This window comes from Culex quinquefasciatus, chromosome 3 (assembly GCF_015732765.1).
Source record: "Culex quinquefasciatus strain JHB chromosome 3, VPISU_Cqui_1.0_pri_paternal, whole genome shotgun sequence".
NCBI classification, from domain to species: domain Eukaryota; kingdom Metazoa; phylum Arthropoda; class Insecta; order Diptera; family Culicidae; genus Culex; species Culex quinquefasciatus.
Window position 1 is genome coordinate 14,533,569 of NC_051863.1, and position 18,550 is coordinate 14,552,118.

An 18,550-nucleotide genomic window follows, 5' to 3' on the forward strand; every position below is an offset into this window, starting at 1 on the left:
AAATTACCCCCCGCTAGAGGGCGCTGAATCTTGGGGTGATGTTTTCATTATATCCTACAGCGAGTAAATTGGTTTGGAATTTGAAATTGTTTTATTTCATCATAAAATCAACATTAGTAGCAAATTATACAATTTTCAGGTAAGAAATAAGTAGCTTAATTTTTATAAACGAAAATATTCTTGTGATGTCCGATTTAACCTGTTCATTATCTGATTCAAAATAAGGAAAAGTTTTAATCAACCAAAACCTAATGAATCAGTTGAGAATGTCGATTATTAAAGTTTATAAATATTTTTCAAAGTCACTTCTACCATAAAAGCAACGCTCTGCTTGAAAAATGTTAATTGGAATGATTTTCAAAATTTGCAATCTAACCTCATTCTCTCGTTTTCAATCCGGATCTCAGAATTTTCAATGAAAAAGGCAACTTAGCAAAAAAAATCAAGAAGTCAATCGATAGAACTTTTAATTTCTTGCCTCCTGTTAACATTATTTTATTCCAAAAAATCAATTTTCTTTTTAAAAATCTTAAAATAGTTTTCACTCCCCTTTGTACTTATCGCGCAAAAACGTAAACGTAACCTTGCACCAAAGTTCTCCTACTCGAATGTAGGTGGCGAATCGAGTTTTTAGCTTTGGTTTTGGGGGCCTATTATTACCAACAAAAGTTTCTTTTGAAATAAAATTGCTTTTCAATTAGGCTTTAGTTTTGTTTATTATTGTACTCGGAAAAACCGCTACCCTCTGCCAAGTATCATTTACAATTGCATGAATAGAAACGCGTTAATTTCGCCTTTGTCACTTTCACGATGAACTTCCCTTCGTACTAGTCGAAATAGTACACAAACCGCACACATTCCACCACCTCCTCCCCCGCTTTGGTCCTTGGTGCCGCTTCTTACAGCAAAATGAGGCCGACGTCCTCGGGCTGCATGCTCGGACAGCGCCAGTTGTACAGATAGTACTGCAGGTTGCCGTCGCCGATGCCAAACTTGAGCGGCACCAGGAACTTGCGGTTCTCCATCAGATCGAGCGCGTTGAACACGTCAAAGTTGAGGTTCCGCGCCGCAATCAGCGCATCGTTGATCAGGTCCAGCCAGGGCGTCTTGGTGGACACGTTGTAGAAGCTGTAAGCCGCCTTGACGAACTTGTGGACGGCGTGGTGCATCACGGTCGAGGGCAGCGTGTAGTAGCTGACCATGTCGGTGATGGCCCCGGTGGCGGGATCTTCCACCACGAAGCAGTCGATGATGCCGTCCTGGGGCAGGAACCAGTGCCGGAACTCGTCCTCGTCAAAGGACGGCGTCAGGTTGAACCCGGCCAGGTATTGCTCGAGCAGGAGGCGCGTTCCGGCTAGGTCCGACTCGCGCATCTTCCGGAAGCCGGGCGTTTTCGGCACGTCCGGCAGCTTGTACAGCTTGATCGTGCGCTGCATCGTCATGTTGCGCGACAGGTGGGAGAACTTCACTTCGACTAGCTTCTTCGGGTTGAGCGATCGGTGCCAGTAGCGGCACGAGGACACCGGCTTCGGCAGCACCACACCGGCCGTGTACACAGCCTGGAAGATGCCGGTCAGGTTGACTCGGCGCGTAATCTCCCGGATGAGCACCGGCGCCAGTCGCTTCGAGCGCAGCTTCTTGTGCACGCACAGAAAGTTGATTTCGACCATCTTTTGGAGCTTTTGGTACACGTTCAACGTGCCGGGGATGGCCGAAATAAAGCCCACCAGGCGGCCCGACTTGACGACCCGCACGCCGCAGTGCCACTCGGCCCGCCAACCCGGCGGCTGCAACGCCCACTGCAGAAAGTTGGGCTGATAATCGAACCGGAACATGGCATCGTCGTCCTCGACGTAATTCTCGTTCAGCAACGTGTACAGCTCCTTCAGCTGGAGCGGATCGTTCAGGTTGAGCGTGTCCCAGGTGAATCCGTCCGGCAGGGTGTACGGTTCGGCCCGGATCTCGCTAATCGGTTTGTCGGCCTCGATCGGTTCGTTCACGGCGATCTTTTCGTCCATTTTCGGCACCGGCTGGGTGGACCAGAACTTGAACGACTTGTTCAACGCCTCCTCGGCCGTTTTGGCCGGCTTCAGCGAACCCAGCTTTAGCTGCTCGATCACGTTCATCAACATGTCCTGACTGGGCATTTGACCCGCTCCGGGAATTACCGGAACCACTCCCTGTCCATCGCCTTCTCCCGCGGCCGTTGAAAACACCGCCGCATCCTGCTCGCCGCTGTTGACCTCCTCCAGCTTACTCTCTTCCGTAGCAGCCGCGACCGCAGCCCCCTGACCTTTGTTCTTCTTTTTCTTTTTGGATTTGGCGGCGGCCGCCGCCTTTCCAGTGCCCGCTCCGTCCACCCCAACCGGACCGTCCGGCTCACCGTTCTTGAGCTCCGTCAACGTTGCCGTCAGTTCGCCCGTTTGCTGCTGGTCGGCCATCGGAACAATCCTCCTACAAAAAAAAAAATCGATTTTTTTCCTCCTCCCAAAAAAAAAAAGAAGCAACTCACCTCACGAGTGTTTCGTGCTTGCTGGGCAGTAGATCGGAGTTCTAAACCCCTCGATTTCCCAATTGGAAAGTGGACGCGGCGCGGGTGGCGTGCGGACGCGAACTTTCAAGGGCTTTCTGGTGGCCGAAGCGGAACAAATAACGCGAGATCGCGGACACTTGACCGAGCGAACAACTTTGCGGGTTCTGAAATCGGACGATGACGGACTCGCTTCAGAGAAAAAGTGACAGCTGACAGTCGGTTCATGCAGGGCAGGGCTGGGATGGTGTGAAGAAAACTGTGAAGACGAATGGGGGGCGGTGATAACTTTTGAAAAGGGGCTTTTTTGTCGATGGATTTACGTACAATCATAGTATAGAGTAGAGAGCCTGGATCTTTTTAGAGAACGGACATCTCAAACCAAAAGTACCAATCGAAGCACGAGAACTGTCAAACGGAGGTACCAATCGAGCAAAATCCTTTGTCTTATGCTCGTTTGGTACCTCCGTTTGACAGTTCTCGCGCTTCGATTGGTACTTTTGGTTTGAGATGTCCGTTTTCTAATAAGATCCAGGCTCTCTAGTATAGAGATAGGTAGAATTGCCACTTGCCGATTGGGTACTAAAGCCCTATGTAAATTTTTATGTACAACGGTAAATAACACGACTAAAAACAATTTCTGATCACTTTTTTTCATTTTAATGCAATTTTTTTTTTTGACTAGACAACATTTTTTCGATGGATCAACTATGGTCCCCTTGGAACGAGCTGTCAAGTAGGAACTTTTCAAAATTGATTTAAAAATCCATTTTAAACTCTTTGTGGTCGTACAAAGGTTCATTGTACTCAGAAAAATAAGCTTTATCGCTGTAAACAATAATATCAGCAATCTAAGCTTCATTTTAGGACCCAATTCCCCCTTGTAAACGTCAAGCGACACTGCCGACAGCGCCACCACTGCTCGAAACGGGGAACTTCAGTCGAAATGCGCACTGTGCACTTTGATGGAACTGCCCTGTGCATTCTGGAGGGTGCGTTTTGTTTGACAGAGACAGATGGAAAAAGGCTTGTTGACGTTCAGTTGGCAATCAAAAATGTGAAATGGTGCTTGGAAGCCGGATGAAAAGACGAGACTAGTGAAGGTGGTAGAACGTTAGGATTAGGCGCAAATTGCGGTTTAAGTTGGAGTGCGGAGTTTTTGCTGGAACACCACGACCACTTTTCTTCACTCCGAACGGCAAAATAGTAATTTCCTCTTCCGATTCTTTACTTGGTTTGACAGCGACAGCGAAATGTCAACATGACAAAACAGATGTCTTGGAGAAGTGAAAACGGGTGTCAACTTATTTGGCATAATTTTGAAATTTAGAAAAAAAAATGCTGATGCGAAATAAAAATCATTTAATCTTATTTAAAGCAAAATATCCTAGTTAAGGGATGCACTTATCTTGAATTTTCATAATTGTTTTGATTTGTTTTCCATATTTTTTTTAAAATCATTTTACATTTTTAATGAATAATATATATGTGCCAACCAGTTCTCCACATTCTTGACAGTATTATGCGCAGGGTGTTGTAGTTCCCCGTTTCGCCGCTGGCATCAGTTAGGCAGCACAGTTTTGTCCCCCGGTCGGTAAATGAGTGGCAATTCTATCTTTCTCTATTCTATGGTACAATGTACATATCTATAAAATTTCTTTCAAATATGCCTTGACAGACTTTAAAGTCGTAATCCGTTCGTTTGACAACAATTAGTGTCAAACCATCGGGGTTTGAGTGTATCAAATCAAATTTACCAATTTGATTCTAACCAAATTAACCAGATTTTTAGCGAATATTTATATTTTTATTTTATATTTGGCATAAAAAAGCAGCAACAGTGATTATTTCATTAAAAGCTGTTAATTGGGTCCTAAAATGAAGCTTAGATTGCTGATATTATTGTTTACAGCGATAAAGCTTATTTTTCTGAGTACAATGACCCTTTGTACGACCACAAAAAGTTTAAAATGGATTTTTAAATCAATTTTGAAAAATTTACCTCGCGGTCCTTCTTGACAGAAAAGCTCCTACTTGACAGCTCCTTCCAAGGGGACCATAGTTGATCCATCGAAAAAATGTTGTCTTGTCAAAAAAAAAAAATTGCATTAAAATAAAAAAAAAGTGATCAGAAATGTTTTTTAAGCGTGTTTTTTACCGTTGTACATAAAAATTGACATAGGGCTTTAGTACCCAATTTCACAGTGTAATAAACAGGGCAGCTACCACCACGTGGCGCCACTGTTTCGAATGAGAAAATGATACAGGTTTTTCAGACGAGTTTCAATCCCGTGCATAAGGTGTGAAAGGGATACACTCATTGTTTACAGTCCAGTTTGTAGTCCTCGCGTTACTGAGGAGAGGCTATTCAATCACTCGAAAAATGAACTTCTTTATTCGACCTCGTAGACCCACCTTCACGTATACCTAGAGACTCAGAAACAAATTCTGAACAAATGTCTGTGCGTGTGTATGTCTGTAAGTACGCGTGCACCGAAATAAAAATGCACTCGAGATTATCTCCGGACTAGCTGAACCGATTTGGACCGTTTTGGCCTCATTCGATCCGTCTTGGGGTGTCTCATAAGACCGATCGTCGATAAGACTCTAATTAATATTATGAAGTTTAGAAAAGTACTTCAAAAGTAATGCTAAAAAAGATTTTGATAAAAGTTCGGAAGACTGTGAAAAGGGTGGTTTTTGTAATCTTGAGTTTTATTTATACAATTCTTAGTGGCTGGATATCAGATACAGTCGACTCCCTGGCTGTCGATCTTCTCGATTGATTATTGCTCCATGTACCGATGAATTCTTCAGTCCCTTCAAACTGCATACTTCGATCTTCGATTGTCTTTATTCCTCGATATTTTCTCTTTCTTGAAGGATCTCTTCCTCGACGGTCCCTTGGATTCAATTTGGTTTAAACATCTATTTCGGTTGTCAATAATTTCACTTTCTCATGGCTTGCGTAGACATTGTTTTTTGAGAAACGAAGCTTTGAAGGGAGTTTGACATTTCTTTGTTTTTGTTTGCTGGACGTTGCCATGATTCTCTCCCATAGCTGGTTAGCAAGAAAAAACAAATTTCAATCGAGTCTTCATTTTGCAGCGTTCTGTAAACTGATGCTTCTCTTCCTCGACGGTCCCTTGGATATTGACAAACAGAGAGTCGACTGTATTTCGAATAAAATGATTAAATTGTAACAAGATTGTACACAAGCGACGATTTACTATATGAATGTGACGATGGAACCAAAAACCTAAAGATGGATAAGGTAACGTTTTATTTAAATGTATAATAAACTTAATTTTCAAATTTTGCTTTTTGGGTGTTTTTGAATTAATAAATGACAATTTTGTTTATTGGATTTTGGGGTAATTTTAAAGAAAAGCTAGAAATCTGATCAATTTAGTTCGGATACAATGATGTGCTGTGAACCGTTTTTAGCTGAAATAAACAGGAAGGTGCTGTGTCCTATCCCTCGCCTAGACCAGACCAAAATCCATGATAAAGCTGTCAGACCCAGGGGGCGACATCTATATCTCACTACAGGTAGCTCACCTGCAGCCAACAAAAGCTGTCAACTTCGACACCAGAACAGAAGGGAGCTTTCAATTACGGCGCCAGCACAAAAGAACAGCTGTTCGTTACGGAAATTTTACCACTATATAAGTTTAAAAGTTAGTGTATATTTTTGAGGTGATTTTTATCAATTTATTTGCAAAATAAACTACTAAAGTTGGGATTACTAAGCACACATCGGGCCGATGACCTCATTTAAAGTTGTACTTTTATCATGTTAAACATTTAACTTAACTAAAAATTAAAAACATATTTTTGTTTTCACTGTGCGCAGTTTGCGCGCGTTATTAATCTCAATCACCCAAGATGGCGACCTTTAGCATACCCCTGGTCAGACCAAATCTGTCAGACCAAGATTGTCAGACCAAAGAGCAAAAAGAAAACAATCTTGGTCTTCGACGTAGGTGCACAGAAATCAAGAAGAGAAAATTTGAAAAAGAATTTTATTTTTCCAATTCAATGACTGGGTTTGGACTGCAAAATTGAATATACGTCAGAAAATGATTAAACAGTGCGGCGTCCTGTACACCGACAATTAAGTAAGCAGTCCAAAGCGAGGTCTAAAGCCTAATTCTTCCACTTTTATTTTTGATCGCATTTTGGGTTTAAACCTGAAAAATCTTGAAATTATTTATACGGATTTGTGATTCCTCTCTTTCCATCATTCCCTTGGAAATAAATTGTTGGATTACAGTCCAGATTCGATTTTACGAAGGCCTCGGAAAAAAATCACTTCGGATAATCGAAACTTCGCGTAATCGAGGCTTCGGGTATTCGAGCCCTGACTGAAAAGTCCGTCGGACGTCCGTCGTTTGTCGTCCGTGCAATCGTACGACGTCGCACGACAATGTCGTGCGACATTCGCACGAATGTCATACGTTTTTGCACCAAAATGTCGTATTTGTCGTGCGATCGATCATCGAAATTGTTCGACATTGTCGTACGACATTCGACCGACGTCGCACGGTTTTGTTTTTCAGGTTGTCGTGCCTTTGTCGTGTTCTGTTTTTTTGGGTTTTTAGGTTTTGTTGCAGTAAAAATACACATTTTTTTATTTTTAAATTATTTTTAGATGTATTTTTTCTGTAAATTAATCTAAGTTGCGATCTTCACGTGGTTTTTGGCTTTTTCTTCCGGTTGGTCTTTCAGCTCATCTCGTCGCTTCGGCATCTTGGCTGGACTTTGTCAGCCATCTTTTCGAACCGACGCCAGCGTGCAGATACGGCTCTTTCGTTTATTTCCCACGGATTGATGGCCACCGGAGTACGGAACAACGTCGGTTTACGCACTTCCGGTGCAGGTGTTTTTGCGATCGTTACAGCTTTCGTTCCGTGGGACAACACGGAAACGGTGGGTTGTCAGCAGCGGGATTCGGTTGGAATATTTTTGGTTACCTGAAAAAATGATTACGTCATTCGGCTAAAACATCCAAAACATAACTAAAAAAAATTAACTTTGAATGTAAAATTTCTGATTTGTTGATTTTTTTATCACTTCAAAAACATGACTCACCAGTTCCATTGATAACAACTTCTGTCGACTCAGAAACGCCGCCGGGAGTATATTATTCCGTCCTCCACCTCCTTTTCATTCACCCAGAACAGTGAACAACTCCCTAGGAATTGGAAGTTCCGTTTCTCTCTTTGTGTTCCCTTGGGCGGAACTTGGTATTTCATCTTTCTTCTCCTTTGGGAATTCACCGCAACCTCCCGCGGAAAGTAAAACATCCGTTTCTTTGACCGCATACCGGTTCCTCCCGTCTTCCGGCATGGCCGCCGGGTTATCTCTATTTCCCATCCTCCTTCGCCTCTACCACCACGATGACCGAAATCAGGAAACCTGGAACACAGGACACTAAGATTTGGCCGCTCGCCCACTCCGGCTGAATCTTTCCAGCAGAAAAAATAACACAACTCACCTACCATCCGGCCAAAATCCTTGCGAAGCTCAACAGCAACGAAAACTGGTTCAATCCGGTTGCAATCAAGTTAAAACAAGACCAACTGAAAAGAACTGTCAAACTGCTTGCGTCGACGAAAATCGTGACGTCGAATGGAAGGAAAATCGATAGAAAAAACAATGTCGGGCTTGTCAAGTGTTTGTCGCACGCTTGTCGTCCTTTCGACCAATCGATATCGAAACGGTAAAATCAAAACCGTGCGACAACTCGTACGACGTGCGACATTTTTCAAACAGGGAGTCTGGACCAGGGGGATGCTAAAGGCCGCCATCTTGGGTGATTGAGGTTGATAACGAGCGCAAACTGCGCACAGTGAAAACAAAAATATTTCTTTAATTAATAATTCAATTTTTGTTATAAGAATTACTGTAGTAAAAGTCACAGTTTTCACAGTAGTTAAGTTAAACGTTTCATGTGATAAAAGTACAACTTTAAATTAGGTCATCGGCCCGATGCGTGCTTAATAATCCTTACGTTAGTAGTTTATTTTGCAAATAAATTGATAAAAATCACCTCACAAACATACACTAACTTTTAAACGTACTTTGCGGTAAAATTATACATAATAACAATAATTGCTTTATTTCCATTTTATGCCTGCAGTTTTTGTACGTTTTTGTACAGTGCGCAGTGGCTTTGTTTTGATTCCGTAACGAACAGCTGTTCTCTTGTGCTGGAGCCGACGTTGACATTTCCCTTTTCTGGTGCCGAAGTTGACAGCTTGTGTTGGCTACGGGTGAGCTGCCTATAGTGAGATATAGATGTCGCCCCCCTGGTCTGGACTGTATTGCACAAAGTGCATTTTTTAGCATAAGATATTTGTTGTATTCATAACATGTAAAAATATAAATAATTATTATTCTTTGCACTCATGCACGTAAAATGCATCTATTTTTCTAAAAAAATATATATGGGAGTTAAAAATTTCAAATTTTTTTATACGGTTTGTACAACAGTAATCACTCTTAGCCATTCGACCAATTCTCATCACTTTTACAGTTTTCCACTATTAAGTCAACATTTTTAGATAAATCAACAATGGAAAGTTGCTTGCTCACTTTTGTTTGAGCTATTTGTTACTTTGGAACAGTCAAAAACACTTTAGGAAAGCTGTAATTCATGATCAAAGTGCTGAGAGGCCGATAATAGAAATAGGCTGAGAAAGGGTATATTTCCCTTACCTTATAAATTGAATTAGTTGATTCCCAGGTACAATCCAAATTCTTGACCCTAATCTTTAACAAAAAAGTCTAGAATTGATTATCGAAATAACTTCGTATAATCAAAGTTTGGATTGCTCAAGGTTTCCAATATTTCAGTCCGGAGTGTATCAATAAAACGTAAAACCTTGCATTCTAAATCACATTGGTACAAATCCAGAGCAAATCGCGAATCAAGCACCAACCGCTCGTCCCGATCGAAAGAGAAAGACGCGGCCAAAAACCGGTACTTCCGCAACAGGGCCTGCAGCAGTCGCTCACTTCCGATCACCTGCGCGTGCAAAAGTATGACCAACAGTTCCTCCGAGCTCGCCCCAAACGAGCTGTGTTCGATCAACAGCTCGAGCAGTCGAACGACCCGCAAATAGTGGGTGTGGCAAAACACCAAGTTCTGAACGCTGACTCCTTTTTTGAGCAGCAGTTCAAACATGGCGTACGCCTGCGCGTTAGGGTAGGTGGCGCAGTTGTGGGCAGCTTGCGAAAGCGGAGTGAATCCAGCTACTTCTACGTCCGTTGGGACACCGGCATCGACCAGGGCCTGCACTATTTGCAAATCGCCCAGATTGAGTGCGTCGAAAAGAAGCGCTTCCTGGAGGGGGATGTTGGTGCACGTTTTGATCAGGAAATGTAGGAACGGTCGGTTCCGATACAAGGAGTTGTTGCGGTGGATTCCATTGATAGCTACCGCTAATGGATGGGCCCGAAGTTTTCTGTTATAGTTTGTCAAAATTGGTGGGAAGGTTTCGCATATGAGGCGACAGGCGTCGAAAGCGTAACGCTGAAGAGTGAGCTCGAGCATTCTGGTGAGGTCACCGTCTGGTAAGTTTGCTAAACCAGTGAAACATTTGAGCATTCTTAAGTCGAGGTTCTCTGTAACGATTAGTTTGATGATTTCCTGCTGTTGCGAGTCAGTTAGTACTGTCTCGGACTTCCGCAGCAACCACTTGAGCCGTTTGAAGCAGTTGGATGTCACTACCGCTTTAATAACGCTAAAATCCACGGCGACACCTTTTGATAGTAACAAGTTAGTATATTTGAACCGACCTGAGCCTATGTCGAACAAAAATGGTGACTTTTCTTGATTCGATGGTCTGTTGAAGGTAGACTTCAGTTTGGGATCAGCTAGCAATTGGTGCACAAATGTTTTCTTAGTTCCACAACCAATTGCCGAACAAATTAGTGGTAAACTACCATCGTCGGGACAAACTCGTCGGAATGCGTTTTCGGATAGCATTTTTCTTAGCGCCCTGTAAGCATCAATGTTGGCAGCTGTAACAAGTTTAATACCACACTCTAAAAAGTTGTCTCGTAGCTGGTTCGATTCCAGTGACGGTTTGAAATATTTCAACAGATCATTTTGGTGCGTTTCAATTATCGTAGCAAGCGTATAAGAATCCAGCTGTGTAAGCTTTCTACTTTCGAGCAATACTCTAATAGCTCTAAAGCTAGAATTCCAAGAAGCGGTTTGGATGGGTGTACTATTCTCTTTCGAACGAATGCAAAGCTGTTTGCTGGAAAGCCGTTTAATGGCACTTTTCAATGCATCAACATTGTTCGACGCACAAAGTGAGTGCATCATACTGAAATTTTGATCTTTGGCGGCACCCCAGGGTAGAAATTCGGCCAGCTTGTCTACCACGTCGGGAATATCCGAAAGTAGATTGTGAAATTTGATGAAATCAAACTTTTCCCCATATCTATGGAAAAATTCTAAAAATTTATCAAATCGTTTCACAAATAAAAAGAAGCAGAGGATTTTTTCCAACTGTTCGGGTGGATCGTAACCAAAATCTTCCAGAGGAACCCTCATACGTTCGGCTAGATGTTGCCACACTCTATCGACTTCGTCGGCCAAACCATCTTGGTGCAAAACACCAGTATTGACACCACCAAGAGAGAAAAGCTTCACGATTGTCTGAAGTGGCCATCCGAGCAAGTGGCTGTAACGAAGTCGGTTCCACAGATATGAGAAAACTGAACTTGATGGAGATTTTCCACTACCTTGGGAACATTTCTCGATGTATGCGATGGCATCATCTCTGTAGTAATACAGAAGAACATCCAACAAATTGTGGTGGAATTTACTTTCCCCCTTCCAAATGAAAAAATAGTTTCCGTAGATGTCCAGGTGGTTGTTTAGAACCTTGTCGAGCTTACCATCAGTTCGAACGGTCTGACCCTCAACCAGTCGTTTATGACGGCTGTATTTTTCGGTAATCTCACCAAAATGGGGCAGGGCACCAGACTGGCAGTGTTCGTTCAACAGGTAAGATCGCCGTTCATATAGAACTTCTATCGTTAGTTTAAGTGTTTCTCCATCGAACATAAAGGCCGATTTAAACAGAACAAAGTCATGTGCCAGGGCGTTTCGTAGATATCTTCCCGCAAGCAGTGGCACTGGTGTGTTCAGATAGTCAAAGTTGCTCTGGAATGGCTCGGTATGTGCTAAAATTGAGCAGATTTCCAGCAAACCGAACTGCGTAGCTAAAGCACGTGCCTCAGAGTATTGGTCCTCGGAGTTCACCTTCACGCGGCTTAGCTGATAAAGTGACTCGAGCATTTGTTCCAACAATCGCTTAAGCAGATGACTGTCTTCCTTTTGGCATTGGTCAAGCTGCTGTGAATCGTACTTGATGTCGTTCTCTTGCAGAATACGCTTAATGACGGTGAACTTTTGTTCAACTGCAAACATTCCAGCCTCGTGTTGATTGTTAAGAGGATCGTACACTCGGCTATCCAGCGCATCGTGAACTGCGTAAAACTTCTCAAAGCGCAACTCGTTGACCCCCAACGATTCCAGCAGTCGCTCTGTGTAGCGTTCGTTTTGAAAAGGTACAAATTGGTTGATTTGATGTGCCCTTTTGAGCTGGCGTTCGCGGTCTACCTTTTGGGCAATCAAACGATTTAGTTCAACAAGATGCTGGCCCGTGTCTTTCGAATACTGGTTTCTTTCCATAATCGACGAAAGCAATTGATTTGCTTCCCGCATAATTGCTTGGTTTACAGGTGAGTAGTACATCTGAGGTAGATTCAGACGAGCCTTCAGCGATTGATTTAACACATTTTTATCCGAGTAATATCCGCAAGACTCAATCAGTTTCCACGCAAACACTTGATAGCGTTGAAGACCAGCAACGTATTCCTCATGCTTCGTTTTAGCTAGGTCCACTTTGGTCTTAACCTCTTTCAAACCATCATAAAGCTGTCTGTCTTCCCTACTGCTCAGCAGTTTGTCAAGCAATGAATTGATTTGGTCAAAATTGTTCAGTTCCGCTGTTGTGTCCTTCCAGATGCTTCGTTTCCCTCTGTCAATCATGGTGGCGAACGATTCGCGTTGTTCCAAAGTCTTCAACTGCCAAACGCGTCCCAAGCACCTCCTGATTAGCCTGGTCAATTCGCTTAGCTGGTAATACTTCAGATGGGGGTATGTTCTCTGCAGCTCCGATTGAACCATTTGGCAATACGCCAATAAGATTCCCGTATTTAGTTCACCGCTGTTTTGAAGAATCCGAAAATTTACCTCAGTCAACGATAATCCGTGCGCTATGACATTTCTGCGATGATGAAAAATGTCCAGCAAACTTTGCGAACTCCAAAAGGACATGTGCTTGTGGAGTGCGCCCTGCAGGTTCGGAGTTTTTTCGGTGTTTTTGCAAAATTCGCCCATGATTTGAACGACCCGTTGACAAGCTGCATAGCCGAATTCGGTGGCCATTTTCTCTGTTAACGAAATGTTGTCAATCACATTGATGGCACTTAGCATTATAGTGAGAGAGTAATAGCTTTTGACACGACTGTAGATTTTGTTGACTGTTTTAAGTACGTAACGCGTTCTCCGGCAAAAGCCACTGAAAGGCCCTGAACTAGTTGTGTCACCCTTTCCAGAAGCCCAAGCTACTGCCCTCTGTCCAAGGCGAACATTTGGAAACTGTTGCATCCAAAGCTCACGAAGTTGTTCCACATTTTTCTTGTCATGCACTACCGCAATCAAATGTTGCTGTTGTTTACTGTTGAAACCGGCCCTGGCCAGTGCCTTGGTGTCACGCTTTCTCGCGAATCGTCGATGTTGTTTGGTAAGTTTAACCTGGGGATACTTTGACTTCCATCCTTGATTGACGCTATTCTGCTTAACCATGTTGACAAGAAAATTTTCCTTTTTTTCCACGCCTCGGTAGTCCTTCGTGTAGATCATGTTTAGTTCAAAGCTCAACATGCTCAGCATGTCTAGCAGAAGGTTTTTGTCGATGGCTAGTCCGAGATCGGGAAGCTTTTTCATCAGAACATCTACATAGATCTGTACTAGATAGTTGATTTTATTGGGCTGTAACGAGCTCCACGTAGCATACTCTTTGAGTTTAGTCAAAGATGGATGCTTCCACAACAAATCAACGGCGAACAAATTTGCGGATACGATGTCCAGCGATGTCAGAAAATTGTTGTCGATATTCGTAAAAATTTCAGTGCCGTAACTTTGCAGAAACTCAACCTCCTTGCAAATGATCTTGATTCTTTGCTTGATGTGTTGCTTCCGCTGAGCCAAGCTAAACTTCGTGATTTTGTGCGTGCCATAAAATTTTGCCAAAATCAGCTTGTTACAAAAATCCCGCATCTTATCCTTCATAGCAGTCCTTCTTAAGAGTGTCTCCTCTAGTGCCAGCGACACCATCCGGAACTTGTCCGTTCTGGAGATCTCCTGCATCATCTTGAAGAACATCTGCAAGAGCTCGACGTTCCCCCGTCGCACCAGCCGGTAAACCATCCGTTGCACATCGAACCGAGCAGCTTCCGCTTGTAGCATGGCCGATATCAGTTTTGGTTTGTTGAGCGCCAGCGCCAGTTCCATCGGCGATTTGCCCTTATCGTTTTGCCAGTCGCAGTCGACGCCGGATCTGATAAGCTGCGTCACCAAGGCCACTTTCTGGTCGTACTCGGTCTCGACGAGCTCCGCCCAGCGGCATTCAAACGGTTGTGGACCATGTTTTTTTACGAGTTTCTCCAAAAGATTAGCCCTGAAGGCATCCACGATTTCGTCGAAGGTGAACATTTTCAGCGGTTTGTTCTGCAAACATTTAATTTTAAAACTTACTCTTTCCTTAGCTAAAAAAAAATTCATACCTTAAGCGCACCTTTTCTTATCACAGCACAGTTGGAAATGAAGTCATCGTATGAGGATTTGGAATACTTTTCTCAAACTGCAACAAGTGCAAGTTGTTTTGATTTGCTCTGACGTCCACTTACCGCCGCCGCGATCGCTAAACAGAGGTGGGAATCGACAGTGGCGGCGTCGATTCTTTCTTTTAAGCTCTAAATAAATAATAAACGCAAGACTGTTTCATCCACCAACCTTTTTTTTTTGTTCAATATATATATGTATATTCATCCACTTATGCTCTTCAATATATAAACATCTAATAATTACCATATATACTTTCTTCCATTTCTTCTGTTTTCGCTTCCGTATTTACAATATACATCGACATCCAGTGTTAGCATCCGTTTGCTTTATTGTTATGCTTTTTTTTTGGTTTTACTCTGCATTTTGGGAACACCTTTTTCTATACATAACATTCGGCATTATTGTTGAGTAAGAATTTCCACTTTGTTTCCCCCCTTTTTTTGCGATCCAAACTTGACTGGTTAAATTTTGGTTCTCGGCTGCCGATAACCGGGGCCTACACTGTGTGAGTTGTTTTGTTTTTGTGTCCAGGTTTTCTTGTTGACAAAATTCACATAAAAAAGTTTCAGTTCCATTTTGGTTGCGATTTTTTTTTTGTTCGCACATTCCTATACGCTTTGGCCTCGGATGGTGTGACCAGTCATGCATGAGTGAGTGAGTTGTGTTCGTGCTAGTTTGTGTGTGTGTTTGTGGTTCGATTTTCACGGATGCAAGTTATGAAAGAGAGCAGAAACCTTGGCATATTTGTTTGTGTGTATCGTTGTGTGGATGTTCTGCGCTGTAGATTTGTTCGGTGAGATTGGAGCAAAATCTTCTTAAACGAACTGTCAAAATGGAAGTTGAACAAATTTTTAAAGTCAGTCGTGAGACAGTTTTTTGAATGTACACTCCAACTCCGATGGTTTGACACCTAAATATCTACAACGATAGCTAAATCTTAAGCAAATGATCTGTCAAACTGACACAAGAAATTACTGAATTTTCAGCAAAATATAATGACGTTTCTTTTGCTGAAATTTCAGTCATTTTGACAACCATTTTACTGAAATTACAGTAAATCATCTAACATTGTAATAAGGCCGAAACCGAAGTGTAAACAAAGAGTCTATCCTGCTTGTTTCTAATGTAAACATCAACTGACGTGAGCAGGGTAGGTCCTTTGTTTACACTTTGGCTTCGGCCCTATTACAATGTTTTGCTTGATTTAACTGAAAATTCAGTAATATCTAAGTTGCTAAATCGGTTACTGAAATTTAAGTTGATGAAAATTTACTAAAACTTTACTAAATAGTCAGCACTGCCAAACATACGAAAATTTCCCCTAAGTTGCTCTAAACAGTTCAAGCTGTCAAAAAATCGTGCAGTTTGATGTGTGAACGCAAAACAAGGTAAACCAAAAAGCAAGTTAACACGGTTAACGCGCATTAAAGCAAGATAAAGCGGAAAGGAGAAAGTTAACGCTGAAAAGGTTTGAAAAGGAATCTTTAACGCTCGGTCTGTTGAGATGAACAACCCTGTAGTCGTCATCGAGTCGACCTAGTCGGCCGAACCCCCTGTCGACCTCACGCGCAGCTGTCAGAGCTGCAAAACAACAACAACAAATGTGTTGCGTCATCCGTTACAAAAGCACGCGGTTCAATAAAGTCCTCCAGTTTAGTTTTGTTAAACTACGCGTTTTTCTCCGGAACAAATCCGACCAACCTGCCACTCTGCTCATCAGGTTATGAGCCCAGGTTGCGCGAGTGCCGAAAAGTTGTTTTTCGCGGCGTTTTAGTGAGTGAAGTTTGGAAGTTGGTGGAACGGATTGAGGATGGAGACCAACGGCGTTGTTGCGGGGGTGCCACTCTTCGTTGGCTCGAACTACCGGTCGTGGAAATGCCGGATGCTGGCCGTGCTGGACGAGCACGAGCTGGAAGAATGCATCCAGCAGGAGGCGGCGGAAGTGGAGGAGCTGAAGGTGAAGGAGGAGGACTCAACGGCGCAGAAGGAGGTAAAGTTGAAGGCGTTGGAGAAGAGGAAGAAGAAGGAGAAACGGTGCCGGTCGTTTCTGCTTTCGCGGCTGGATGACGACCACGTCGAGCAGGTCCAGGACAAGTCGACGCCGAGGGAGATTTGGCTGGCCCTGGCTGCGATGTACGAGCGGCAAAGTTTGGCGAAACGTTTGCACCTGAAGCAGGAGCTGATTCTGCTGCGCCAGGGGGGCGACACTCTACGGGAGCACTTCACGAAGTTTGACCGGATCATTCGTGAGTTGAAGTCTACTGGAGCGACCATCGATGAACTCGACGTCATCTGTCATCTGCTGTTGACGGTGAATCCGAGGTTCGAGATGGTGGTGACGAGCATTCAGACGGTTCCGGAGCGAGATTTATCGCTGGAATTCGTCAAGTGCCGTTTGCTCGACGAGGAGACGAGGAAGAACTCCAGCGAATCGGTTGGTGTGAAGACGGGGGAAGCGGCTTTCTCGGGAACGAGTGCGCTGAAGTCGCAACAGCAGAAAAAGAAGAAGGCGTTCAAGTGTTTTGTTTGCGGAAAAGAGGGCCATAAAGCTGCAGACTGTCCGGAGAAGAAGTCCGACGAGACGAAAGCGAGCGCACGCTACGGGTCGAGTGACGACGAGGTGTGCTTCGTCGGCATGGAGAAGCTTCCGGAGCTGCGGGAGGTGAGCTGGATCGTGGACTCTGGTTCATCGGAACACATCGCCAAGGATCGTGAGTTGTTCGAGGAGCTCGTGCCGCTGAAGAACCCGGTGACAATCGCCGTGGCGAAGAAGGGGAAGTCGATCGTTGCTGAGCATCGTGGCGTGATCCGTCTGACCTCAGCCGTGGACGGAAAGACGATCCCGATCGCGCTGAAGGACGTTCTGTACACCCCGGAAGCCAGCGCGAACATGTTGTCGGTTCGGAAACTGGACGAGCGCGGACTGAAGGTGGTGTTCAGTTCGGGAACAGTGAGCATCAAGCAGGAGGAGAGAACTGTGGCGATCGGAAAGCAGTCGGGGAGGCTGTACCTGCTGGTTCTACACGAACGTGGACCAGGTCGCGTGCCCGAAGATCCGGAGGGATGCTGCGAGGGCGGAAGTGACGAAGCGGAGAAAACCAAACCACAACGAGGTCGAAGCAAGCGAGAACCGAAGCAGGACAAGAAGGCGTACACGGGCTTCGCCTTGAGTGCAGCTGACTTCGCCCCTGTTGCGTTGTCGGAAATCGAGGAGCAGCCTGACGTATCGAGGAAGAAGACTGCTGGTTCTGCGCGGAAGCCGGATGGCGGAGCGGCAGAAACGTTTTTGGAAGTCTGCGTCCCTGCAGCAACGAAGATCAAGGAGAAGTTGAGAACAGAGAAGATGCGAGCGAGGCATCGACGAGCGAGTGGAGCAGGACACGGGCAAGGAGCCGGTGAGACCTGCTGCGAAGGAAGACCGAAGGAAGATCATCGAGGTCAAGAAGGTAATCGGCCTGGAGCAGGCGGATGTCGTGGGTGTGCTGATTCAGCGGGGGCTGATCATTGTGATCCGGTGGCATCGCGCGGGACATGGCGACTCCCAGGATTGAGCGGGGGTGTTGAGATGAACAACCCTGTAGTCGTCATCGAGTCGACCTAGTCGGCCGAACCCCCTGTCGACCTCACGCGCAGCTGTCAGAGCTGCAAAACAACAACAACAAATGTGTTGCGTCATCCGTTACAAAAGCACGCGGTTCAATAAAGTCCTCCAGTTTAGTTTTGTTAAACTACGCGTTTTTCTCCGGAACAAATCCGACCAACCTGCCACTCTGCTCATCACGGTCAACGCGTCACGACTGTCATCCACATATAAAGCGAGTGAAGTCAAAATCTACCCAAGATCGAACCAAGTTTTAAGCGCGTTGCTTTCGAAAATGTCGTATGCGCGTCGAACATAAATAAAAAAACTTTTTTAAGCTTAATATAAGTTATATATATACAGCAATTCCATTTGAAAAGAGCCTAAACCAAAAAAAAAGTTCTCCGATCGGGCTTAAAATTTTTCTGGGGGTTCCTTGGCCAAAATAATTAGACCCGTATTTTTTTGTTTGGCCATTAGGGTGACCTACATCGTGCTAGGG

General features: G+C 44.2%; 2 protein-coding genes and 1 long non-coding RNA gene across 3 annotated transcripts; all 3 read right to left on the reverse strand.

Annotated features, from left to right (window-relative positions):
* Positions 1–697: 697 nt before the first annotated feature.
* Positions 698–2,739, reverse strand: LOC6053452 (glycylpeptide N-tetradecanoyltransferase). Its single transcript, XM_001869498.2, has 2 exons — positions 2,513–2,739; positions 698–2,454 (listed from the first exon to the last, which is right to left on the reverse strand). Exon 2 carries the CDS (start codon positions 2,439–2,441, stop codon positions 900–902), a length of 1,542 nt encoding a protein of 513 aa, XP_001869533.2. The 5' UTR covers positions 2,442–2,454; positions 2,513–2,739; the 3' UTR covers positions 698–899.
* A 5,755-nt stretch (positions 2,740–8,494) lies between these two features.
* Positions 8,495–14,510, reverse strand: LOC6053451. The gene is made up of 2 exons (XM_001869497.2): positions 14,408–14,510; positions 8,495–14,351 (listed from the first exon to the last, which is right to left on the reverse strand). Exon 2 carries the CDS (start codon positions 14,334–14,336, stop codon positions 9,333–9,335), a length of 5,004 nt encoding a protein of 1,667 aa, XP_001869532.2. The 5' UTR covers positions 14,337–14,351; positions 14,408–14,510; the 3' UTR covers positions 8,495–9,332.
* Positions 14,511–14,622: 112 nt separating this feature from the next.
* On the reverse strand, positions 14,623–18,480 carry LOC119770277. The gene is made up of 2 exons (XR_005278746.1): positions 18,231–18,480; positions 14,623–16,169 (listed from the first exon to the last, which is right to left on the reverse strand). It is a non-coding gene; the product is annotated as an uncharacterized LOC119770277 (long non-coding RNA).
* Between the last annotated feature and the right edge of the window lie 70 nt (positions 18,481–18,550).